This window comes from Oryctolagus cuniculus, chromosome 12 (genome assembly GCF_964237555.1).
Source record: "Oryctolagus cuniculus chromosome 12, mOryCun1.1, whole genome shotgun sequence".
NCBI classification, from domain to species: domain Eukaryota; kingdom Metazoa; phylum Chordata; class Mammalia; order Lagomorpha; family Leporidae; genus Oryctolagus; species Oryctolagus cuniculus.
Window position 1 is genome coordinate 38896282 of NC_091443.1, and position 26882 is coordinate 38923163.

The 26882-nt window shown below is 40.2% G+C and overlaps 1 protein-coding gene across 2 annotated transcripts in view; it reads left to right on the forward strand.

The window, feature by feature from the left end:
* Positions 1–26882, forward strand: part of SLC25A21 (solute carrier family 25 member 21) — a 557570-nt gene that overhangs the window by 500064 nt on the left and 30624 nt on the right. Inside the window, exons 5-6 of one of the 2 annotated variants that reach the window (XM_008269507.4) lie at positions 1531–1590; positions 5849–5956. In XM_008269507.4, coding sequence (XP_008267729.1) covers positions 1531–1590; positions 5849–5956 — 168 coding nt within the window. The remainder of the gene's footprint in view (positions 1–1530; positions 1591–5848; positions 5957–26882) is intronic. The other variant, XM_017348267.3, reaches the window with a different exon arrangement.

The following is a 26882-nucleotide window of genomic DNA, read 5'->3' on the forward strand; positions in this document are numbered from 1 at the left end:
GCCTGTGCTTTCACAACCAAGTAGCATAGCCAGTATTCAGATCCGGGACAGCTCACTTCACAGTCTCAGCAACACTACTGTAGAGCATAGTGATAATGATGATATTACGAAAAAGGAGAAAAATAAATTATATACAGAACATAAGACTCTGAACCTTTTCCTTCTATAGTTAACTATTTCTAGCTCATATCCCATCAGTGGTGATCCCTCCTGAGCACGATTTTAACACCTGGGTAACTTCAGGATTATCACTATCTACTAGAATATTAAACCAAAAAGGCAGGATTTCTCTCTGTTTACTGCTGCATTCCTAGTGCCTGAGTAGCAGGCATCTATTCAGTATTTATTAAATGAGAGAATGAATGAATTCCTGTTCTGTGACAGTCTATTTCCATGATTAATATAAAGAAACCAAGGCAAAAAAAAAAAAGAGTAGTTCCTGGGCCTTTAAAAATATAAAAATATATCTGATGGTATAATCAGTATTGGATTATCCAAAGACTCATTAAAGCCATGACTGCAAGAAGCCACCCCTTTCTACTGAGAGTATGAATCTGTCTTTTCTCATTGCCTCAGTATACTGGACATGGAAGCTAAAGCAGAAAACATTGGGAACAATATAAAAACACGTGCTATTTTTTGGGTCTTGAGAAGCAGTCCTTAGCAGAACCTACGAGTGCACCTTATCAGTGATGTCATCAGCTACCTGAGTACCCAGTGGCAAAACGTCATTGTTCAAACAGAATTGTTGCCCCAAATGTTGAATATAGAAAGGAAGGGAGAAATAAGTTATATTAAGTGATTGATTGTATTTGCTTCTATAGACATTTGTTTGTAGTAAAAACATTACTAAATATCATCTACAAAAGGAACCAATAGTATCTTCATCATCATCATCAATGTCAAAATCAGATTTTAAAGAAATTTTAAGCAATTTCATTCAGACTGAGAACAGTCTCTCTTTAAGGCAGGAGATGGACAGTGTGACCTCACTGGATTCTTCCCTAGCTTATCATGGCATCTTCAAGTTCATTTCGTGCTTTAAAAGCCCATGGCACAGCAAGGAGGCACAGTAATATACATGTAGCTTAAGGCTGAGAAGTGGATGTCTTTTACAAGTGTATTGGAAAACTGGACATTCACTGGAAAAGCAGATCATGGAGGAAACATAGGAGACTGAAGAGTTCAGGCCTCTATGCCTATAATGTTGAATCATTGCCATAAAAAGATTCTATTGATGTCTGGGGAAACTGAAAATGGTCATGGTAAATGGAAGTTGTATGGTTCATTTACTGCTATAAAGGATTCCATCAGCTCTTCTGTAGGTTATTATAACTACATTTGAAAATGTGAATGTTAAAGTAAGATTTGATAGCAAATACCTTTAACAAGGATTAAAAACTGTCCTAGATATTTTATCATTTCTTAAAATTCTAGTTAATATAATGATTTACTAAAGAAATGTGTGCCAATTAAAGAGTTTGTTGCAGGAAATTATTATAAATCTCTGGGTTTGGTTTTGTTTCACAGTTTTTCACCTTTGAGCAATACAAGAAATTGCTAGGATATGTGTCACTGTCACCAGCAGTGGTAAGTGAGAGTATTTATTATACTTAAGTGTGTGTGTTATTTCATAAAGCAAATTCTAGAAACAAAAACCCTTTTGATTCTCCAAGCCAGCTACTAAAATATGAATTCAGGTTATTCAATGTTCAGCTACTTGTTGAAAGCCATCTTCCTAATAACTCACAATTTGGCTATTTTATAGCTCCTTGTGATGAATTTATGATAATAATGACATGTCTGGAAAGGCCTATATGAGATATGGTCAAGAATATAAAATAAAGAGTACATTTATCAAAGACTCTTTTAAAACCAAAACATGCATGTGTTTATATACATTCTGCTCATATCTATTTATGCAAAAGTCAATATACCTAAGATTATTTTCTAACAGGTCACTTTTCCAGCTTTTGCTCACGTTTTAGTAAGTACGGGACTTGAAGTCACTTGGGATAAAATAATTCTGTGGTCAGATGCAAACTGAAGGGCCTTTTATAGGAATGAGTATAAACAACTCAGCCAGGGAGAATAGTGACCTCACAATGACACATCTCAAATATTACATGAAATTCTCTTGGTTGTTTGAACATTTCCCTGTGCCACTTCTCTCCTTCTTGATGTCTTTGCAGTTGTTTGTGAAACAAGTTAAATTCTATTGACCAAATGTGCTCTACAAGTTTATGTGCAACAAGAGCCCCAGGGAGTGTAAATAAACTAATTTCTCCTCCAAATCTGCAAAATAAAATCTACATTGGCCCTCCAGCTGCCTGTGGGTAAATCCCAGCTAGAGAGGGATCAAACCCAACTGGCATCAAAACCACCTAGAGAGACCTTGTTCTGGGCTTCAGCTCTTCAACAGGAATCCCTTGACTTACAACGGGATTATGTCCTGATAAACTCACCATAAATTGAATATACTGTAAGTAAAAAATACATGTATTGGGGCAAGCACTGTGGCACAATAGGTTAAGTAGCCTCTTGGAATGAGTGCAAGTTCAAGTCCCAGATGCTCTGCTTCTACAATTTCATACTAATGCATCTTAGGAGACAGAGGATGGTGACCCAGCAGTCAGGTTTCTACCACCTATGTGGGAGATCTAGGTGAAGTTTCGAGCTCCTGGCTTCACCCTGACCTGGCTCTGGCTGTTGGAGGCAGTTGGGAAATGAACCAGCAGATGGAAGCTTTCTCTTTTTTTTTTTAAGATTTATTTATTTATTTGAAAGGCAGAGTTACGCAGAGAGGAGAGGCAGAGAGAGAGAGAGAGGTCTTCCATCTGCTGGTTCACTCCCCACTTGGCCACAATGAACAGAGCTGCACTGATCCAAAGCCAGGAGCCAGGAGCTTCATTCAGGTCTCCCACATGGGTGCAGGGCCCAAGGACTTGGGCCATCTTCTGCTGCTTTCCCAGGCCATAGCAGAGAGCTGGATCAGAAGTGGAGCAGTAGAAACTCAAACCGGTGCCCATATGGGATGCCGGCACTGCAGGCGGTGGCTGTACCCACTACACCACAGCACCGGCCCGGAAGCTCTTTCTGTCTGTCTCTTAGCCTCTATCTGTCTATCTTTCAAATAAAGTGAAAATAAATAAATAAAAATTATTTAAAAGCATTTAAAAATCCAGTTGTTATACCTACCCTACAAAACTTCATAGCTTAGCAACACAGTTCACTGTGGAGTATAGGTGGTTTGTCCTCATGACCACATGGCCTGCTAGGAACTGAGACTCACTGATACTGGCTACATCAGAGATAATCTTACCACACATCTTGCTAGCCTGAGAAAAGATCAAAAATTCAGAGAACCCTCAAGTTTTCATTTCAGAATATTTACTCTGCCAAGTAGATTGTCTGAGAAGCATGTGCTATTTCAAAAAGCATACGTGCCCTCTGTCCAGGAAGGATCCTATTAAGAGACACAACACGATCACTTTCTGTTACACAAGTGAATCTCCTGTCCACCCCCCTGTCTACACAAGGTGGCTGCGATGCATGGCCTCTTAGAAAGGAGCAATGGCGCCACGAATTTGAAAACTAGCTTGAGATTCTGTTTTTGATGGCTTAGTGTCTTCCCTTAATAGCATTCTTAACTTTGGAAACATCTTGGGAAAAGAGAATTAAAAACTCCCAGGCACAAGACTAGAAAATACCATCTCCGGAGGCCCAACAGGCTGTTCCGCTGGGCCTTGGTACCGTGTGGGAGACAGCAGGACTGTCTACTCTCGAGAATTGAAACAGAAAGGCATTTGGCCACTCCAGCAACTCTAACCGAACGTATGCAAAATGTACTTGTGTACAGTTCTTCCCTCTTCTTGAACTCATTTATTCCAGTTTCTTTTTTGATACAGCTAGACACTTAAACAGCCGTTAAATGTCCCCTGGTGCTCTCACATGAAAAGCCTCGGAGGCTGGAAACCTGACAGTAAACACAGGCCTCTGGAACAATCTATGTAACGTGATCTGCTGATATCTGATCAATTCTTTTGACAAGGGACTGCTGAACACTAGTTCTGACAGCAAATGTAGCTGAGTTTTATAGAAGAACAAAAAAAAGTGAATTACTTGGAAGATTGCGTATAGTAAGTAATAAAAACCTGAACATCTGGATTTTAGCTTTCCCAGTCAGAAGAGTTTGGGACTAGTATATTTCTTTTTTTCTGCTTTTGGTTTCCATGATGGAAGTCTGAGATAAATGAGGAAAATATTTGGTCAGTTACCCTACACAAATATGTTTCAGATCTTAATGAAGAGGAATAAAAGGAAAACAACATTAGTTATTCCCTCTCTCCTATGATCTGTATACAATCCCACTCTTCCTCTCTCGTGCAACAATGGTGTTTATATTACACTTTTCAAAGGGCTTTCACACACTATTTTGATCCTCATAATAACTTTATGAGACAGGAAAATTGGGTATTAATGTCTCCATTTTACAGATGAGAACACTGTTGCTTATCTAGGGTTCAGTAATTACACCAAGAGCTGCAGCAAGCATGCATGGTATTTTTGTGTGAATATGAAGAAGTTCCCTTTTCTCCTGACTGCTCTCCAGGGCTCTGGCTTGGAACGTGAGGTGCAGGCAGCTTTTGGCCTCCAGGCAGCCTTGGCTGAGCAGCTTTGTGCACAGATACAATACACAGCAGCTCTGGACATATAGCTGATAAGTGACAGGACCCAGAGGTAGACCCACACGTCCCAGGTCTAGACTGTGCCCTTGTTCCACTCTGCCTCCCCTCAAAGGTGACAGCATTCCTTTCTTATTTCTCACCTTTCGTCTCCTATTTTGAAGATATGGGAGATCCTAAATAACAGCTATGTGTCCTTTACTTTTCATTGGTTTTATTCTTCTCTTAATTGGATATAGTGCCACTGCCACCTCTCTCCTGGAATCAGAGGTTCAGTACTAATGAATTGCTTTTTTCCAGCACCTGTTTTGGATGTTTTGCTTCATTTTGTTTTTCTGCTTTTTGTGGATATGTGTGCATTTTGATGGTTGTGGTTGTTTTTGACACATACTTTCTTTTAAAACTCTTTGACATTCTACTTTGAGGAAAATTCCATAACAGTGTTCTTTCCCATTGCAGAAACCTTATTAGATAGCAAATAAGAACCTGATATATAGTGACCCTTTGCTAAATGCTCTAGATCTGAGCTGAGCCCTTCAGAACAACCTAATCTCATCTCAGCTTTTAGATACAGAAGAACAGGGCAATTACCAGTTTTTATAATAAAACAGGGAAAAGAGGAATAAAAAGTAATTTTTATTAATTTTCTAGAATAATGACTCTATGAACATGACCGTACATTTAAATCCCCAGATATGCGTTTTATCTGAAATTTCATTTTTTATAAACATTTTATTTGTGGTTCTGCTCCTTGAGTTTGTTTATGCACTCAGTAAGTATTACTAGATAATCTGGTAAAAATGAAGCTCTCCTGTTACAGTTCAAACTCTCTTTTCATTGTTATATATGCAGCCACTTTCATATGCACCTTAAATCCATAAAACAACCTTACTTTTTGTTAAAGGAAAAAGTCATTGTTGATGGGGCTTTGACATTTTATTTTGAAATTGTTAGGATGTGGTTTATAGCTTCTGTAATTTTTTCTTTGTGGATTGTCAGCATCTAATCAAGAACTGCAGCTGGGTAGTAATGGTATCTGGAGCGTTTATGTAGGTTTCCCCAATCTCTTCCTAATTGTGGCTCCATGGTGTAAGGAATAGAATGCTTAACCCTGTGGCACACAGTGACTTGTTTGAAAGTGTTGATTGATTTCATTTTTCTAGACATTTGCCATTGCTGGACTGGGATCTGGACTCACAGAAGCCATCGTGGTTAACCCTTTTGAGGTAGTAAAAGTTGGCTTGCAAGCCAATCGGAACACGTTTTCAGAGGTAACTGATGTTTTCCTGCTGTTGAGAGAATGGAAAGATTGCTTTTATGTGTACATAGAAAATTATGGAACCAGCTCTTATCCTCTTCTTAAAGCCCTGGTAAATCATCCTGAGGGAAGTATTATAAAAAAAAGTCAAATATCTTACACCAGGAAAGCGTTAAGATCTGCTGGACAAACACGTGTTTAGACATTTTTGGTTTTGAACTGTAAGGTAATCTATAATGACTTACTTGGTAACTTTTTCCAACTTTTGGCAAAACTTCTCTTTCACATTGTACTAGGATAGACTAGCAAAACCACTGAGATGATAATATTGTGCTTTTTCAAAAAATGAAGTCATTTTTTAAAATTACCTCACTCCTTTTCCCACTCCACCCATTACCCTCCCTGAAAGATTCTGATAATCTGTCAAACTTGTCTTTTGGTTAAATTTGAATGAGCAAGTTGTTAAGCCTGTGTAGACATCACCACTTGGAAAATGATGGGTCTTGACATTTAATCATTGGTACATGATGTTCCATGGAGACAGCTTCCCTTGTGTGTGCTGCATTCACTTCCTTCCAGTTGCCTGGTAATTCCTTTTAAACCACCAAGTACAGCTGTTCCTGTTTTATTCTTTTGGGTGCCAAGCAGAAGGTACAGGGAAAACAAGAGGTTGGCATCCCAGGTCTTTTTCTTAGCATTTTAATTTAATTCCACAACTGGGCAGCATGTGGTATGAGTTGGTTGGAGTATCTGATGACCTGGTTTTTCTGTAGAAAATTTCCCCTGCCTACTACTTAAGCATCTGCTAATGGGTGGAGACTCTCTCACCCCCAACCCACTCGCTGCCTGCTGATACTGTCTGAGAACTTCCTGACAGCTTCTTGGGCAAGGATTTAGGGAAAGAGGGGGCTCTACTCACCTGTAGCTGCCAAGACCCGGGGGCCAGGTTTGGGCTGCTGCAGCAGCTGGTACCTACTCAGAAGAAGTCAATCCTAATTCAGGGAGAATTACTTTTTAAGTTTCAAAAAGTTGTCTTAATTATAGTGATGTTAAACACTTTTGAAACAATTGAAACATCTGTATTCCACTAGTTCTTTATTTTTTTTCCGTTTTTCTTTCTATTCTATCTTGAATGAGGGAAAAAGATGATGAGGAAGCAGGGAGATGAAAATAAACATTTTTCAAATGTCCAATCAACATGGAGCATTAAAGCTGGTACCTATGGAATCTGTTCATGGAAAACTTGGATTGTTAGATTAGAAGAATTATCAGCTAGAAGATTCCCCATCCAATGCCCCATTTTACTCATTAGGAAGCTTGTCTTGGGGCAGTGTCACTCCTCCTCTTCATGGAGGAACGACACTAAACCCTGCCTAGGCTTCATATCCGAGTCACGGCACCATTATGTCGCTCCCCCTCTTCGCGGAGGAACGACACAGGACCCTGCGCTGTTCTTTTGTCTGCTCGCCCCTCCCCGAGTTTGCTGCTGGTTTTCCCCGGGTTGGCTACCGACCCTACCACCTCCGTGGAAGGGCGGTTCCCCCTGCCACTTTCCCCACTTCCGCGGGGGAGCGGCACACCGCCTGCCGGCTCTCTCGGGGGCTGCTCAGGTGTTCCTTCAGATAGATGTTCCTGGTGCATGTTGTCTCTCTCCTCCTTTATAGTCCTCCTCCGCCAATCCTAACTCAGCTGCCCACACGCCAAGTACGCTGCTCTCCTCCAATCAGGAGCAGGATCAGCTCCTGGAGGTCATCACTCAAGTTGGCGAGAGGCAGCTGCGTAGAAGTTGTTACTCCCTTCTCAGCGCCATATTGTGGGAGAGCAGATGCATAGAATAAGTCTTAATTCCGGTAACAGTCTAGTCCGAGTTGCTCCCCACAGGGCAGCAATTAGTAGGCAAAGGACTAAACAGGCCTTTGATTGCAGTCTTTTATCTAAACAGTATGTAACCACAGGGATGAAAATGGACAGAGCACCAAGGTGCACTCACAGGAATAAAAAATAGTAAGCGTTATCACAGAGCCTCTGCTCACGCCTACTGTTCTTTTCTCTCCTCTGCCCTCAAGGAGGTTCTACACTGAGCCCAAGTAAGAGCTGCTAACGTTTTGCATGCGCTAAGTTCTTTCCAGACCATGATAAACACTATTCCTGCCCGATTCAGGAATGTACTGCATGTGTGTGTGCTCCCACTTCATTTACACGAGTGCAGTCTGTGCAGATTGTTTCCATAGATTCAGCTATGTTTTAAGCAGTGGAGAGAGGGTGCTTGGCTTTTTGTTTGTTTGGCGGGGGGTGGGGTGGAATCATTGCTCTTGCAGAATCCACTGCAATGGGCATTGTCAGATATTTACTTAAAATAAAATCTAGGAGGTATATTATAAAGTGTTTTAAATACTAATGCAACAAGTCAGAACTTAACGAAGTAGTGATCACATAGATCATACATATTAACATTTAATTATGGTAACATGCTAGTTGCTAAACTGAGCAAGTTCTCTGATGGGCACTGCATAGGCAAAGTAGTCAACAGGGATTACATCAAGTAATGCAACCATGCAAAATAAAACGCCTGAAAGAAAGATAATGATAATGATTTTAAAAATGGGCCTATTTGTTTTGAAAAGAATTATTGATCATTTTTGCCAGTGTTTCATAGGTCTTTTCTCTAGACTCATTAATGCCAAAACCCTCCACTGACTAGTACTTTGATCTCTCCAACAAGGGGATACACTTTTGTTAATCTGTCCTGTGTTGATATAATTCAAATATTAGGTGTGCTCACTTCAGCATGGGTATGGCCGAGAATAACTATTGCTTCCTTCAAACTAAGGCTTTGTGGATTGTCAAATACAAAAGGGAGGAGAAGGAAGAGGAAAAGGAAAGGAGGAAGGAAGTAATTAATTTAATTCCTATTGCCTTCAAAGATTCTACTTAAAAAAACTTAACCAAGTACAAAAGTAATACACATTTGTGTTTAAAAAAGAACACTAACAGGGTCAGCGCCATGGCTCACTTGGTTGATCCTCTGCCTGCAGTCACGCATCCCATATGGGTGCTGGTTCTAGTCCTGGTTGCTCCTCTTCCAGTCCAGCTCTCTGCTGTGGCCAGGGAAGGCAGTGGAGGATGGCCCAAGTGCTTGGGCCCTGCAGCCCATGGGAGACCAGGAAGAGGCACCTGGCTCCTGGCTTCGGATCAGCGCAGTTCCAGAGGTAGCGGCTATTTGGAGAGTGAACCAATGGAAGGAAGACCTTTCTCTCTGTCTCTCTCTCTCTCACTGTCTATAACTCTACCTGTCAAATGAATAAATAAATAAAAATGATAAATAGAGGAATGAGTAGTAAACAGACACAAAAAAAATAAAAAATAAAAAAGAACACCAAAAAACTGTCTGTATATGTATTTCATGTAAGTGTATAAATGCACTAAAAGTGATCTTTAGAGCAATACTGTCCAGCAGAAATATAATGTGAGTTTAGGCATTTAGCCTCACAGTAAAGATGCCAGTCAAGATACCTTAGTCCTGTATCAGAGAGACTGGGTTCAACACCTGGCTCTGGTTCCTGACTCTACCTCTTTCCTGCCAGTACAGACACTGGGAGGCAAAAAATGATGCCTCTTATGATTGCATTCCTGCTGCCCTGGATTGGGTTCCCAGTTCCTGGCTTTGACCCTGGCATGGCCTGGAGCTGTTGCAGATATTTAGAGAGTAAGTTAGTGGATAAGGGAGCACTCTTCCCACTGCTACCTCTCAAATAAATAAATAAATGTAGGCATATATAATGTGAGCCATATTTTCTAATAGCAACATTTAAAAAGAAACAGGTTAAATTAATTTAAACTACATTTTATTTAACACAAGTGTTAAAAATAGGTTTTGTTTTAAGGATTTGTTCATTTATTTGATGTGACAGAGATAGGGGAAAAGACATAGAGAGATGTTCTGTCTGCTGATTCACTCCCCAAATGTCCATAGCAGCCAGGGGCGGGCCAGGCCCAAGCCAGGAGCCAGGTACTTGTGCCACCATCTGCTGCCTTCCAGACACTTTATTAGGAACCTGGATTGGAAATTCGGAGTGGCCAGGACTTGAACTGGCATTCTGACATGGGATGCATCCATTCCAAGTAGTAGCTTAATGTACTGCACCACAACACCTATCCCTGCCATTTTTAAAGATTTTATTTTTGGAGCAATTTTAGGTTCACAGGAAAATTGAATGAAAACTACAGAAATTTCCCATAAACCTCTTGCCCCTAAAATGCATATCCTTCCCCATATCAACATCCGAACTAGAATAGTATGTTTGTTACAATCCATGGCCCTACGTTGACATGTCCTTATCATCCAAAGTTCATAGTTCACATTGGGCTTCACTCTTGCTGTTACATAGTCTATAGGCTTGGACAAATTTGTGACATGTGTCACCATGATAGTATAATACATCATGATTTCACCACCCTATGTATTCCACCTGTTTATCCCACCTCCCCCTTAATCCCCAGCAACCACTGATCTTTTTACTATCTCCATAGATTTTCTTTTCTTTTTAAATGTATATATATATATATGTATGTATGTATTTTTGTCTACCTTAAAGACAGAGTGATAGAGAGACAGAAAAAGATCTTCCATTAACTGGTTTACTCTCCAAATGTCTGCAATAGCCAGGACTGGGCCAGGCCAAAGCCAGGAGCGCAGAATTTCACTGGAGTCTCCCATGTAGGTAGCAAAGTCCTAAGCAATCAAGCCATCATCTGCACTAGGATGCCTCAGAGGATTCTGAATTGGAAGCAGAGTACCCAGTACTGGAATCAGCTGTCTAATACAGGATGCAGATATTCTAATTAGTAGCTTAAACCACTGTGTCACAATGCCCATCCCTGCCTTTATAACTTCTCATTTCATCATGTAATCAAAGAAAAAATTATAGGAGATATTTGTATCCTTTTGCATACTAAAATTTTTAATCTAATATTTATTTGTGTCCTTTTTAACACTAAAATTTCTAATCTATTTTAATCTAATATTTAATCTGATATTTAATTTATATTTAATTTAATATTTAATCATATTTTATACTTACAGCACACCTCAACTAGGGCATTTCAAGTTCTCAATAGCCACTTATGGGTAGGGACTTCCATATAGGACAGTATATGTCTACAGGAATTCATACTAAATTTATACTATCTTTACTTCTAAAGAGCAGGTCAAAATGGAAGAGGAGAAGGTAAGAGTTTAAGGGCTTAGTGTAGTTGAACATTTGGATGAGATAAATTCATATGTTGTCTATGAACATTTACTTTAGAAAGCAATGGCTGCACATTGTAGAAAATTTAGAAAATACAGAATGGTGTAAATAAAAATATATATTCCAAAAGAAATGCTTCTAAAGGCTTTGCCAGGATTTAAGCCCCACCCTCAGGAAAATCTTAGCAGATTGTGCGGAAATGGCTTGCTGACTCAGCTTGGGACTTGGCCTTGCATAATTTGGGTTCCATGGTTTAATTTATTGTAGCAGGGACCCCCACCCCATATTTTTCCTGGTCTCTAATTTCTTTTTCTTAAGATTTATTTATTTATTTAAAAGGCAGAGTAAGAGAGAGAGAAAGGAAGAGACAGAGAGAGAGAGAGAGATCTTCCATCCACTGGTTCACTCCCCAAATGTCCACATCAGCCAAGTGTCGGCCAGACCAAAGCCAGAAGTTTCTTCCAGGTCTCTCACATATGTTAAGGGGCCCAAGTACTCTCCCAGGTGCATCATCAGGGAGTTGTATTGGAAATAGAGCAACCAGGACTCAAATCAGTGCCCATACTGGGATACTGACATCACAAGAGGCAGTTTACCCCACCGTACCACAATGCTGGCCCCATGTTCTCTAATTTCTAATGAAGTTTAAATTTTGTGTGCAAATTGAATAACATATGTAATAAGAGCTATCTAGAACAGAAAGGCAGTTGGAGAACTGGCAAAGTAGGCATAGAGTTTGAGAAGAGACACATCTAAGTTCCCATCATGCTTTTCACAGTATTACCTTGAACAGTATTACCTTGACTTGAGGTCACTTCATTAATAAAACAGTAGTAAGCAGTTCATTATCTTTATATCCCAGACACTGTGTACCAAGACCACAGGGACTCGGTGGTTACATGAGAGAGTGCAGGGTGTAGCTGGAAGTCTGGGCAATCACTGGGTGTGGCTCCACATGCCCAGAGCTCTTTGGTGGCCTATAGCAGATTATTGCAGTGGGAACTGTGCTCACAGTGAGGACTGCGCAGATCATTTGTGTGGTTCATATGGTGGCATGAATGAGTGTTGAACACACTGGGGGCTAACACCTGGACATTTAGATCTACCACGCCCAACTTGGGTGTTACCCTGGATATTCACGCCACACTGGAGCACTGACTAGAGCTCCCTGGCCACACCCACCACACAACTCTTAGTATTCACTGAAAGTGCAAACATTCCACTAAGCCACAGAGGCATAGCTCAAAGATGAAAGACCTTAGAGAAAAATAAAAATCAACTCTACAAATATACCTAAATAAAAACACAGAAATTCAAGAAACAAGAGTAAGAAAGACAACATGACCTCCCCCCAAAGGAACACAAAAACATTTCTGTATTAGAATGTGAAGATGAAGAGATTGAGGAAATATTGGAAATGGAATTCAAAAAATTAATCATAGGATTACTCAAAAGCAATAGAAGCAAATCCAAGAACTAAAGAAAATTATACATGACATGAACGGAAATTTTTCCCATGAAATTGAGATTTTAAAGAGAAAATGAAATATTGGAAGTGAAGAATTCAATAGATTAAATAAAAAATGTGGTGGAAAGACTTAACAGCAGACTTGGTAAGGCAGAAGAAAGAATATCCAAACTAAAAGACAAATCTTTGGAAATCTTACAGTCAGACCAAAAAAAAAAAAAAAAAAAAAAAAAAGAAGAAGAAAATAGAAAACTTGAAAACAGTGTTGGAGATTTATGAGATATTATCAGATGACCCAATATACAGGTCTTAGGAGTTCCTGAAAATGTGGAAAGAGAGATTGGCCTAAAGGGTCTATTTAGTGAAATAATTACAGAAAACTTCCCCAATTTGAAGAAAGGGGTGTCCAAGTAGAGGAAGCATATAGAACTCCTAACAGACATGACCAGAAAAGATCTTCACCATTACACAGTGTAGTCAAACTTTTCACAGTAATACATTAAAGATTCTAAAAATGTGCAGGAGAGAAATGCCCAATTGTTATAAGAAGATCTCTAATTAGACCCACAGCTGACTTCTCATCAGGAACCCTACAGGCTACAAGGGAATGGTGAGATATACTTCAGTTCTTAAAAGAAAACTACTGTGTGGGCCAACGCTGTGGCATAGCAGGTAAAGCTGCCACTTACAGTGCTGGCATCCCATATGGGCACTGGTTCAAGTCCTGGCTGCTCCACTTTTTTTTTTTTTTTTGACGGGCAGAGTGGACAGTGAGAGAGAGAGAGAGACAGAGAGAAAGGTCTTCCTTTGCTGTTGGTTCACCCTCCAATGGCCACCGCGGCCGGCGCACTGTGGACGGCGCACCACACTGATCCGATGGCAGGAGCCAGGTACTTATCCTGGTCTCCCATGGGGTGCAGGGCCCAAGTACTTGGGCCATCCTCCACTGCACTCCCTGGCCACAGCAGAGAGCTAGCCTGGAAGAGGGGTAACCGGGACAGAATCTGGCACCCTGACCGGGTCTAGAACCCAGTGTGCTGGCGCCGCAAGGCAGAGGATTAGCCTAGTGAGCCGCGGCGCCAGCCTTGCTCCACTTCTGATCCAGCTCTCTACTATGGCCTGGGAAAGCAGTAGAAGATGGCCCAAGTCCTTGGGCCCCTGCACCCATGTGGGAGACCTGGAAGAATTTCCTGGCTCCTGGCTTCATATTGGCACATCTCCGGCTGTTGTAGCCAAAGGGGTAGTGATCCAATGCATGGAAGGCCTCTCTCTGTCTCTACCTATCCTCCTCTCTCTGTGTAATTCTGATTTTTCAAATAAATAAATAAATCTTAAAAATAAAAAAACAGCTGTCAACCCAGAATTCTGTACCCTGCAAAGCTCTCGTTTATGAATGAAGGTGAAATAAAGACCTTCCATAACAAAAATTAAAAGAATTTGTCACCACTCATCCAGCCTTACAAAAGATACTTACAGATGTGCTACACACAGAAAGATAGCCATCATTATGAAAGAATGTGAAGGCATAAAATCCCCTAGTAAAAGTACAAAAGAAATCCAAAGTAAACAATAGGAATATTTATGAGAAAATGGCAGGGCCAAGTCGTTACTTATCAATTGTCACCTTGAATGGAAAAGGCCTTAACTCTCCAGTTAAAAGATACAGACTGGGCCAATGCTGCGGCTCACTAGGCTAATCTTCTGCATGTGGCGCCAGCACCCCAGGTTCTAGTCCTGGTTGGGGTGCCGGATTCTGTCCCAGTTGCTCCTCTTCCAGTCCAGGTCTCTGCTGTGGCCAGGGAGTGCAGTGGAGGATGGTGAGGAAGCACCTGGCTCCTGGCTTCAGACTGGCGCAGCGCACTGGCCATAGTGGCCATTTGTGGGGTGAACCAATGGAAGGAAGACCTTTCTCTCTCTCTCTCTCTCTCTCACTGTCTAACTCTGCCTGTCAAAAGAAAAAAAAAAAAAGATACAGACTGGCTGATTGGATTAAAGAACAAGACCCATCTATTGCTGCCTACACATCTCACCAACAAAGATACATGCAAACAAAGTGAAAGGATGGAAAAAGATATTCCATGCTAACAGAAAGAAAAAAGTGCAGGTGTTGCCATCCTAATATCACTCATAATAGACTTTAGCGTAAAAACTCTTAAAAGAGACAAAGAAGACCACTATGTAATGATTAAGGGATCAATTCAACAGGAAGATGTGACTATAATAAATGTATACACACCCAATTACAGGTCTCTGTATTTAAAAGAAATGTTAATGGATCTAAAAGGAGACATAGACTCCAATAGAATAGTAATGGGGAAATTCAACACTCCACTTTCATCAATGGACAAATCAACTAGACAGAAATTCAATAAAGAAACAATAGAGTTAATCAACACTGTGGACCAAATGGACCTAACTGATATCTACAGAACCTTTTACCCCTTAGTTGCAGAATACACATTCTTCTCATCAGTGCATGGAACTTTCTCTAGGATACCATACGCTAGGCCATAAAGCAAGTCTCAGCAAATTAAAAAATATCAAAATCATACCATGCGTCTTCTCTGACAACAATGGAATGAAGCTGGAAATTAACAACTCAAAAATCTCTAGATCATATGCAAACATGTGGAGACTGAATAACATTCCTGAATAAACAGTGGGTCATAGAAGAAATCAAAAGAGAAATCAAGAAATTTCTGGAAAAATTGAAGACAATAATACATCTAATACATCATATCAAAACATATGGGATACAACAAAAGCCGTGTTAAGAGGAAAATTTATAGTAATTGGTGCCTACATGAAAAAAATTGGAAAGGTACCAAATAAATGAGCTATAAATGCATCTCAAGGACCTGGAAAAACAACAACAAACCAAACCCAAAATTAGCAGGAGGAAAGAAATAATTAAAATGAGAGAAGAAATAAAATTTAAACAAAAAAATGAAAGATCAGTGAAATGAAGAGCTAGTCTTTTGAAAAAATAAAATTGATACACACAATTGGCCAAACTAACCAAAAAAAAAAAAAAGAAAAAAAGAAAAGAGGGAGAAAACTCGAATCTGTAAAATCAGAGATGATGGGGGCTGGCGCTGTGGCGCAATGGGTTAAAGCCCTGGCCTGAGGTGCTGGCATCCCATATGTGCACTGGTTCTAGTCCCGGCTGCTCCTCTTTCAATCCAGCTCTCTATTGTGGCCTGGGATAGCAATAGAAGATGGCCCAAGTCCTTGGGCCTCTGCACCCATGTGGGAGACCCGGAAGAAGCTCCTGGATCTGCAGCTATCTGAGGCATGAACCAGTGGATGGAAGACCTCTCTCTCTGTCTCTACCTCTCTCTGTAACTGTCTTCAAATAAATAAAATCAATCTTTAAAAAAATAAAAATTAAATAAAATCAGAGATGAAAAAGGAAATATAACAGATACCACAGAAATAAAAAGAATCATCAGGAATTACTACAAAGAGCTATATGCTGACAAATTGGAAAATTTAGAAGAAACAGATAGATTCCTAGACACATACAATCTACCAAAATTGAGTCATGAAGACATAGAAAACCTGAACAGAGCAATAACCAAGATAGAGATTGAATCAGTAATAAAGACCCTTCCAAAAAGAAAAGCCCAGGACCAGACAGCTTCACTGCTGAATTCTACTAGACATTTAAAGAATTAATTCCAATTCTTCTCAAGCTATTCAAAATATAAATAATGGGGGCTTAAATACAAAGTTGTCAGTACAATCTCGTGTATAGTGATGGCTTGATAAATATCAGTGTTTATTATTACAATATGCTTTTTATGAGAATTTAAATGTGATATGCAAAGGTCTTAAACACAGAGCCTAGCAAATAGTAGGCACTCAATCAACAATAACTATTTCTATAGACAAGTTTATCTTATAAATTCTTATGTTTAAGTGGACACAGATTTATCTGGAAATAACTGTCCCAATTAATACTGAGCTATCATAGCTGACTAGGATTGTGGAAACAAAAGTACCTTACTGAATGATGGTCAGTCTTCTCCCTTCGGCCACCTTGGGTCATTCTTTGGTACCAGTATAATCCCCAGAGCCTGAATTCTTTATCCAGGGCATAAGGACTGGCAGCCCACATAAAGTTCCTAATGATAAAGTCTTTAAACTCAGATGTGAGTCACTATCATAAATGCCAGTACCTGGGTGTCTGTTTGCTGTAAACAAGTAGTACATAGCAGCACAAGTTCAAGATGAAACTAAAAACATTTGATGCCACAATCAAGACATTCTTCATCTGGAATAGCTGCATGAAGTTAACATACATCCTTGTCAAGCCCTCACAATCACTTAGCATGGAAGGTTGTGACCTAAGCTCTTGTCCAATCTTTTCAGTCTATTACAGTTACCACTTGTGTTGGAACATAAATTGATGGACTTTGTGCAGAATGTTCATCTGACTTTGTAACACCTGTAAGATAAGCAGAGCAAGTTCCCCATAGAGGCTTATTTTGTGGGTAAATAATCCTCGATGTCCTTTGAATAGTGTGAGATTCTCAGGCAGCATGTCCACTGTCCAGCCTTTCTACCCATGTGTTGGACATGAACCACCATGGAATCCTACACAAGTTGTTTTACATTTTTCTATTTCTTCAGCCCGACAGAGATGTCAGTGTTGCCTTTTAAACATGAAATTTTCCAAGAAGTTGTTGCAGTTGAGAGGGGCTCTGCAAAGAAAGACAGCCTGGGACCACAGTCTCGGCCAATGTTAAACTTAATATTTTTCTAGGAAATGATAGAGTGATAAAGTTGCAACATAAGCCGGTGCCACGGCTCACTAGGCTAATCCTCTGCCTTGCGGCGCCGGCACACCAGGTTCTAGTCCCGGTCAGGGCGCCGGATTCTGTCCCAGTTGCTCCTCTTCCAGGCCAGCTCTCTGCTGTGGCCAGGGAGTGCAGTGGAGGATGGCCCAAGTACTTGGGCCCTGCACCCCATGGGAGACCAGGAGAAGTACCTGGCTCCTGCCATCAGATCAGTGCGCCGGCTGCGGTGGCCACTGGAGGGTGAACCAATGGCAAAGGAAGACCTTTCTGTCTCTCTCTCTCACTGTCCACTCTGCCTGTAAAAAAAAAAAAAAAAAAAAAAAAAAAAGTTACAACATAAGGTACATAGAGCATGACATAGAAGGAGTAGTGGGATGTAGGGAGATATTCCTTGGCCATGTGGGCTGGTCATGATTGGTGGAGGATCAAAATGGCCCCTCTGAAGCATGAAGGTCAAGGCAAAGGGCCTTCAAGCTGAGTTCCAAGTGAAGTACTGACCAAGAGCAAAAATACCTTCTGTTGGGTTCTTGGCGGCTGCATGACGGGAACTGCAGCCCTGGAGCCCCAAGTGCGATTCTCATCAGGATTCCCCAGACATGGTAGGTGCTGTGCTGGCTGTCCCTATCCCTGTTTTCCCTGCTGTGATAGCCTAGTGTGATTCTCTAGTCAGTCAAAAATATGTTCCCCACAAAATATACCTCCTCACCCAGTGTAGCCATAAACTATTCTAAAAATGTAAAAGTCATGGTTAATTTGGTCCCTGATACTGCCTCATATCCTTCCAAATTCTGTATAAAGTATTTCAATAGTGTGTTGTCCTGCCTCCATTTTTTAAATTGCCACTGTATCAGTCAGAGACTATAATCTCTGCCATACTTCCTTCAATTCCAGTACTGGACTCTTGGCTAGCATCTTAAAATTCACAGTGAATAAAGAAAACCAGTCTCTAATTTAAATGTGATTGACCTTCTGTGGGGAGCAAAGTAATCACAGCTTTGTCATGCTCTGGTTTGGTTCAATGGGTGTAAAAACATGTTCAGATAAAATCGGGATAGACCCAAATTTCCCTCTGTCCTTCAAACTAAACCCAAGCAAAGAGTCATTCTGGCTTGTAATCACTTGGGTTTAGGATTAAGTTTGCCCAAGGATTTCTCTGTTGGAGATGGTTTGCATAGCCAGTCTTGCCAAAAGTGTGACTTTGTAGCTTGTTGTCCTTATGGGACCTTTCTCCCCAGTAACTCCATTGTTTTTTAGCTTTAAATGTGTGAGAACTAAAAATCTTCTATCAGTTGTGCAAAGCCAAATGGTGTTTCACTTGCATGCTTTCGATCAGCCTGGAAAATGTGAATTTCTCCCCAGGAGCAAAATCTTGTGTGAATTGTTTCCCAGTTTTTCTCTCCACTTTGAAATCTACTTCAAAGTTACTGTTTGGCTAAAGGGTTATGTTTTCCTTCCCTTGAGGTCTATAGGATTTGCCTCTGATGTGTGCTGGGGCACAGGTTTTCCTTCTGCTCTGTCATTTTTGTCTACATTACATATGAACATAATCATTCTCACCCCCAAAATATTCAACTAAACCTCTAGGAAATTACAAAAGCCTGTTTTGCCTCTATTTGATCATTAAAGGTATTCACACCAAAAAAGGAATAATTAGTTGTCTTCTTGCTTGCTCTATGATTATAATTTTAAGGGTCAGTGAGTAGATAGCAAATGTGTGTAATTGATGCCAAAATCTTTAAAGATAGAGATTTTTAAAATTAGTTCAGAGTTTGATTCTGAATTTGGATAATATCACTAAATGTACACTTTATTCTAGGAGCTTAATAATCTAATAGAAAGCAATTAGGTTTTCATGATACCATAAAGTTGAATGATTATTTACTTTATAGACAATCAATAAACATTCAAACCTAGTTATATTCTGGAAGGCCAATATAAAGTCAAAATAAAAGTGCTGTATTCTGTGCTTATTCTGATATAAGGAAGAAAGAGAGAAGAAGTTGAAATATAGAGCGTGAACGTGTGGCTCTGTTTGCAGATAGTGTGAAAAGCCAGATTCAAGGGCATGTCAACATTCATGATGATGTATGGAGTTCAAATTTTTCCTGCATTACTGTGTGAAACACTGTCTGGCAACTGTTCAGTACATAGATTATTTCTTTCCAGTCTATGATGCTTGTGGGCAGAAAAAAGAATTATGCACATAAATCCATTCCTATAGTTATCTTTCCACAATACCTAAGACAGCAGCCAAGTTGCCTATCTATTATCATTCAGAGAAAATAGACTTCAGTCTTCCACTCAGCTGTGCCAGAAACCAAGGTTTTTTGCTTTTAGAATTGAGACTTTGAAGTAATGATAATAGCTACCATTTACAGAACATCTACTATATGCCAGACATCCTGCAAGACGCCTTACATGGGGTTCTCCCCCTCTTTGTTTGCTTTTGTAAATTAGAGTAATACAGGCATAGTTTTCACAAATTAGCTAATACTGAGCTATGTAAAGAAAACAGTTGGTGATTTCTGCCAACCCTTCTCAGTCGTTACTACTGTGAACCTTTCCATTTCCACCAATTCTCATACTCACTTGATAATTAAAATCTTCTTGGTAGCTTGGTAGCTTTATCCCTATTTTAGAGACAGGGAAAATAAAGTCCAATGACATTAGCAGCTTTAAGGCACTGAGCACTATCATATAGATCCCTTTCTAGTCAACCATATTGCTTTCATTGGGATAAACAAACCTGGAAAACTAGAAAGATCAAGGAAAAATCCAAACTGCTTCTGAAACTACAAGGAAGCCGAGGCCCCTTCCTGCTCAGCAGTCTCCTTCTAGCAGTAGTCCCTATGGCCACAGCCCCATCACCTTCCTTCCTGCTCTGCCAACAATACGGGGCCAAGGGACCAAGGTACAGTGCCAGCATCTCCTGATCCAGAGGGCCTGGTGCTTCTCCAGGGATGATTATCGGGCAGCAACTTGGTGTAGCTTTGTGATTCAACATCCAGGAGGGCTTGTTGACAGCAAATTATTCTCTACTCTCAGATTGTTTCAAAATAGGCTTGTTCCTACAATATAATCTCTAGATGAAACATAACTATATTTGGATGTATTTTCTGCCCATAATCATGCCCTATTTAAATAAACTATAATAATGAATTAATGAAACATCTAAGCTAAAATAATTATAGACATATATTTTATATGTACAATTATTATATATGTACAATTGTACAATTATGGACTTATAAGACTAATTCTTCTGCTTTATTTTGCATTTTGTTCCCAAATAAAAGGAAAATTTTTCTTTTTTTCTTTTTTAAATTTATGGAAATGCTTCAAGACCTCATTTGATTAACGAAAAGCATAGATGATCTCCTGTCTCCTGAAGAGCAAGTGTATTTTCCAAGCTAAATGTAGCAATTGCATCTCTTCTTTTAACAAATCAGTATTTTCCTGAAGGCCCACTTTTGGATATTCAGTCCATTGTGTAAAGGTTTCATCCAGTTTGCTTTCCAGCCATATAATGAAATCCAATGTAACACCCTTATTCCGTTGGCTCTTAAATGCAACAAAATTCACTTTGCCATAGGAAGCAAGCAAAGGAACATACGTGGAGCATGCTGGTTTTTGATATGCTGTGCCTAGGGCTCTTCTTTGGACCTGAGATAGAGGAGCTGCACTGACACATCCCATGCCTGTACCTGTTGGCCATAATCTGACGCCTATTTACCCAGGGAACAATGCCTGCTGCCTAAAACCTCTGTCTGTGATCTCACAAGCTAATCAGAGCCAGCTATGGTCAGTAGTTGGGTGGAAGAATTCCAGAAAAAATAGCTCAGGCTGCCATAAGTCATCTCAGTGAAGTGTTAGAGAGTGAGGAGTCAGTGCCCCGAAGTGGTGCCTGGGAATATTGTTTCAGCAAAGGGTCTTCCTTCTCTCTCTTGTTCTGTTTTCTCATATTTAAATTTTTAAATATATTATATATTTGAGATTTACAACATCATGGTACAGGATATATATATATATATGCATAGTGAAATGGTCACAATTGGAAAGCAGGTTGCCATGTATCATCTCACATAGTGACTTTTTGTAATAAGAACAACTAAAATCTAATTTTTTAATAAAAATTCTCAATACAATATAATTTATTAATGATAGTCCTCATGTTGTACAATAGATTTCCAGACTTGTTTATTCTACATATTTGCTACTTTTCATTCTTTGACCTACATCTCCCTCTTTCTTCTCCACGTAACCACTGTTTCATTCCCCACCTCTGTATATTTGACCTTTTTTCTCCAGATTTGACATATAAATGAGAGCCTGCAATATTTTTCTTTTTGTATTTGGCTTATTTCACTTAGAACCTTCTTTAATTGAGCCTCTTAAGGACTCTTTAAACAGATATTTGATTCCATATTCCATAACCATTGTGACATTCTCATGGGTAGAAAAAAGTCAGCATCTCCCCCCACCAAAAAAGTCAAAGCAACAATATTTTTTAGCTTTCTAGAATGTGAGCAAAGTTATGTGCTAAACATTTAACACAGAGCATGACACCTATAGGTTTTATTAGATACTTGTTGAATAAGTGAATGCATTAAAGAGTATGGAATTTCAAGCATTAAAAACTGCAAATACCTGAAATAAAAGTTAAAGAAGCCTTTGATTTATTTTAAATAAAAACACTTCTGGCATGTACCAGTGAAATGAAGATTTCTGTAAGCCAATGCTGTAAGCATTTTGCTATCACAATATTAACTATATTAGATATACTTCTTCCATGCTTGAAGCTCTGGTGCAGTCAGTGAAAGGCTCATCCAGGAAAGTCAGAATGCAATTTGAACCACAATTGGTAACTAAATATGAAAATTGGAGTGAATCTAAATATTGGAAAGAAATTGAACTGGTTAGTGACTTGCTGGGTTGGATAGTATCGGAATCATTTGGCTGATGATGCTAATCAGTTAGCATTTTGTTTTGAAATGGTAGCCCGGTAATCAAATAAGTTTAGTAAAATTCCTTGTGTTTACAGAGATCTAGTCAAAATTATTCTATATTTTCCTATTTAAGCATCCTAGTGGAAGTCATGTTTTGCCTTTCTAATTAAATATTTGCTTGCATGTGTGTAATACAAGGTCTCTGAGTGAAGCAAAAAAAAAAAAAAACCACTGTCATAATTTTACTTCTAATTTTTGTAGGTATTAAAATTCTGGTTTTCCTCTATCCCAATGCCCCAACTTGCCAGGAAAAAAAATACATGTGTATTATTAATGCATCTGTTATGTATATCAGCTGAACTCTCAAACTCTGAAAAAATCTCATGCCCTATGTATAACAAGGATGAGTAAGGAAGGAGCAGTGGACGAGTTGCAGTTTTCTGGTTAAGCCATTCATCAGCAGCATTTTACCTTAGGAACATTTTATATATATATATATATATATATATATATATATACATGTATATATATATATACACACACATACACACATATATATGTAAATATATACACACATACATACACATATGTATATATCCTTGTTTCCTTACCTGAAAAATAGGAATATACAGTGCCTGCTGACCAGTCTACAGGATTGTTGAGAGAAGCGATCAAACGTGTTAGGATAGCAGAACCATGCGGAGGATAAAACCGCAGACTTAGGGATGGACCTTTGGCATACCAGTTAAAACACCATTTGGGATGCTTGTATCCTCTATCAGAGTACCTATATTCAAGGTTCTGCTCAGTTTCCCAGTAGTGTGCACCCAGGGAGGCGGCAGGTGACGGCTCAAGTTCTTGCGTAACTGCCACCTCCATGGGAGGCCCAGATTGGGTTGCCATTTTCTGGTTTCAACTTGGCCCAACCCTGGCAGTTCTGGGCATCTGGGGAGTGAACCAGAAGATAAGCTGCTCTCTCTCACCTACACATACACTCTCTCTCCCTCATTCTCTCTCTCCTTCTCTCTTTCTGTCTTTCAAATAAGTAAAAATAAACAACAAAAACCTACAAACTTGGAGACGAAAGGTCCTCAGTTTGAATTCTGACACTACTACTTACTGTGTGATCTTAGATCAGTAACCTAACTTCTAAGATTTAGTTTCCTCATCTGTCAAATGAGGATGATGATAATGCCTATCCCATATACTTGCTGAGAAGACTAAATACTGCCACATACATAAAGTGCCAAGCATTTATGATAATGATGAACTTTGAGGACCCCTTACCCTGTTCCAGGTACCTGATACCTGTGGAAGAATCTTCTAGGCTGTAGAGCCATGTAGACCTGGGGACCCAGTCTGTGTGATTTTCCATTCCCAGTCTTTGCCCCCGTGTTGCCTTGCGTCTACAGCCCTTAGACTGGCCAAGTGCAGAGTGCTCTCCAAGGATGCTAACTCTGAGGCTAGGGAATCTGCCAGTGTATGGGACCTACAGCTCCAGAGGCGAAAGCCCCTTGGCTGAGGCACTGTCCCTGGAATGAGAGGTCTGGTCCATGGCTGGATTTGCTGGGTCTCAGAAGCAGCAGACCTGTTATCTTGCATCCTGGATACCTTTTGGGTGGACTTCAACTCAAGGGTCCAGGGATCTGGGAAACAGAAAAGATGTACAAAAGAAATGAGAAGGAAGAACCTACTTTAAAATGTCCTTCTCACTCAAATCTGCCTCTACTTTTCATTGTCACTACCTTCCATAAACAAAGAAATCACCTGTTATTTTGTTATCACAATCATTTTTTATGATTTTCATCATAATTGCCTGATTTTTAATATCTAAATGTACAGTAAATGCTGCAATGGACCAAGTTCATTGACCTATTTATCATCACAACAGTCCTGTGAGAAAGATTCTATTATTATCCTTGTTTTTTGTGTTTTTTTTTTGACAGGCAGAGTGGACAGTGAGAGAGAGAGACAGAGAGAAAGGTCTTCCTTTGCCGTTGGTTCACCCTCCAATGGCCGCTGTGGCCGGCGCACTGCAGCCAGTGAACCGCACTGGTCCGAAGCCAGGAGCCAGGTGCTTCTCCTGGTCTCCCATGTGGCTGCAGGGCCAAAGTACTTGGGCCATCCTCCACTGCACTCCCTGGCCACAGCAGAGAGCTTGCCTGGAAGAGGGGCAACCGGGACAGAATCCGGCACCCCGACTGGGACTAGAACCCGGTGTGCCGGTGCCACAGGCGGAGGATTAGCCTATTGAACCGCGGCGCCGGCCACTTATTTATTTATTTGAGAGACGGGGAAATGGAGTCAGAAAGACAGAGAATTCCTGTCAACTGGTTCCTTCTCCAAATACCCACAGTGGCTAAAGATAGACCAGGACAAAGTTGGAAACTGGAAATTCAATCCAAGCCTCCCATGTGATTGGCAGGTACTGAAACATTTGAGCCATCACCTGTTGCTCCCAGGATGTACAATTAGCAGGAAACCGTAATTGGGAGCAGAAGCAGTCCTGGAACCCAGGTAGTCTGATGTGGAATGTGTGCTTCCCAAATTAACCACTAGGCCAAATGCATGCCCCTGAGTTCCTATTTCTAGTTATTATGCTACCCTATGGTTTATTTAATCACTGGCAAATATAGTTCAAACTGAACACAGCATTTTGGTTTAATATCTGTGCGCCAGGGGGCTGACGCTGTGGCATGGTAGGCTAAGCTTCCAGCTACAGCACCAGCATCCCATATGGGCAGAGGTTTGTGTCCCAGCTGCTCCTCTTTCAATCCAGATCTTTGCTTATGACTGGGAAAGCAGTGGAAGATGGCCCAAGTGCTTGGGCCCCTGACCCCATGTGGGAGACCCAGAAGAAGCTCCTAGCTTCGAATTGGCCCAGCTGTAACCGTTGCAGCCACTTGGGTAGTAAACAAGCGGATGGAAGACCTTTCTCTCTGTCTCTCACTCTCTGTAACTCTACCTCCCGAAGAAATCATCTTTTTTTAAAAAATGTGCATTGTACTTCCTTGCACACACCCAAATGAGTGAAAATCAGGGAACAATTAGTAAATGCCGTTTGAATATTTGTTGACCTTCACCAAGATCTAGTGGAAGCCTTCTCTTTTCAAGATGATGAGGGAGATTTTATTCAAATTCATATTTAGTTTAATTATCTGAATTCTGGTGATATAGCACACTAGGATTTTTAAACCGTAGAACATCCTTGGAACTGTGCTTTAAGGGAAGGTCGATGTTATCTGCCTTTCCTTTCAAAGTCTTGGCTCCTCCGTTGCTTCAAACCCTAATGATCTCTGCGAGTCCCCATCTCCTTTGCCCTGGAGGCTTCAGATTAGTGAGTATGGAGAAAAAGTTTGGTTGGGAGCACCTGTGCTGCTCAGGCTGGGCTCAGGAGACCTTGCTCCTGCCCCTTTCCTTCCACCCCCAGGAAAACCACCTCCTCTCCCACGCTCCCACGCCCTTCACAGCTCTTTGCTCAGCACTCCCAGTTCTTTCCAGTAGAATGGAGCATCTGCTCAGTCTGCCCTCATCTCTTTCAAAAACCAAAATAAGCAATTAGGGTCTAGAGTCAGGGTGCCTAAACACAAACCAAAATATCCCATATTTAGAACAGAGTAAACTTCAACCTTCTGAAAATATTTTGGATTTTCTATATGAGAAAATTTTTTGTCTCAAGATATATTCTTTACATGGTTTCTTCATATTACATAGAAAGGTTTCCTTAAGCTTAATGTCGCTTATTGTAATTAATCCACTTAGATGAAAAGTTGGAGTTGAGTATAGAGTTGTAGCTAGAGATCGTAAAACATTTATGAGCAAAAGCTATGGGATTTACTATATAAACAAGCTCATCTAAGGTATCATGTTAATGATGGCTATTAATACAAGTTTGATGAGAAGCCTTGATTGGATTTGTTCTGTTCTGCTGTTGTAGCCTTAATTGTATCTGATTAAAAAAAAAAAAACTTTTAGTCTGGAAGCGCACCAGACCGCCATGCATTCAGCAACCTGTTCCGGTGAAATATCAAACAAATGCCGTGTCAGTGCTTGCCTTATGGGCAAAGTAAAAGAAAAAAGAATTAAACACTGAACATTTTTCCCTATTTACTACTCAATCAAAATATGAGAGAAAGAGATATCCTTTGTACAGTACCTCCACAGAGGAAATAATCACTCTCACTGCTTTTGAAAAACTTCATGAATCGTTGTAATTGTGTTGTAATGAAATGTAAGCCTCAGAGCGAACTGCAGTGAGCTCTAACCGTTCCAAAAGTAGCAACAGACTGGATTCCAGCAGGCAGGGGTATTTCAGCCTTGAGTAATCAATCAGAGGACTGGAAACTAGTAAATTAAAGGTAACCCAGCACTCTCAACACCACTGACTCGTAGTTTTTCACAGCGAGTGATAGCACGCGCTGATTGCCCACCTTCTTGAGGACATGTACAATCAACAGTTATTTATCCATGGCCA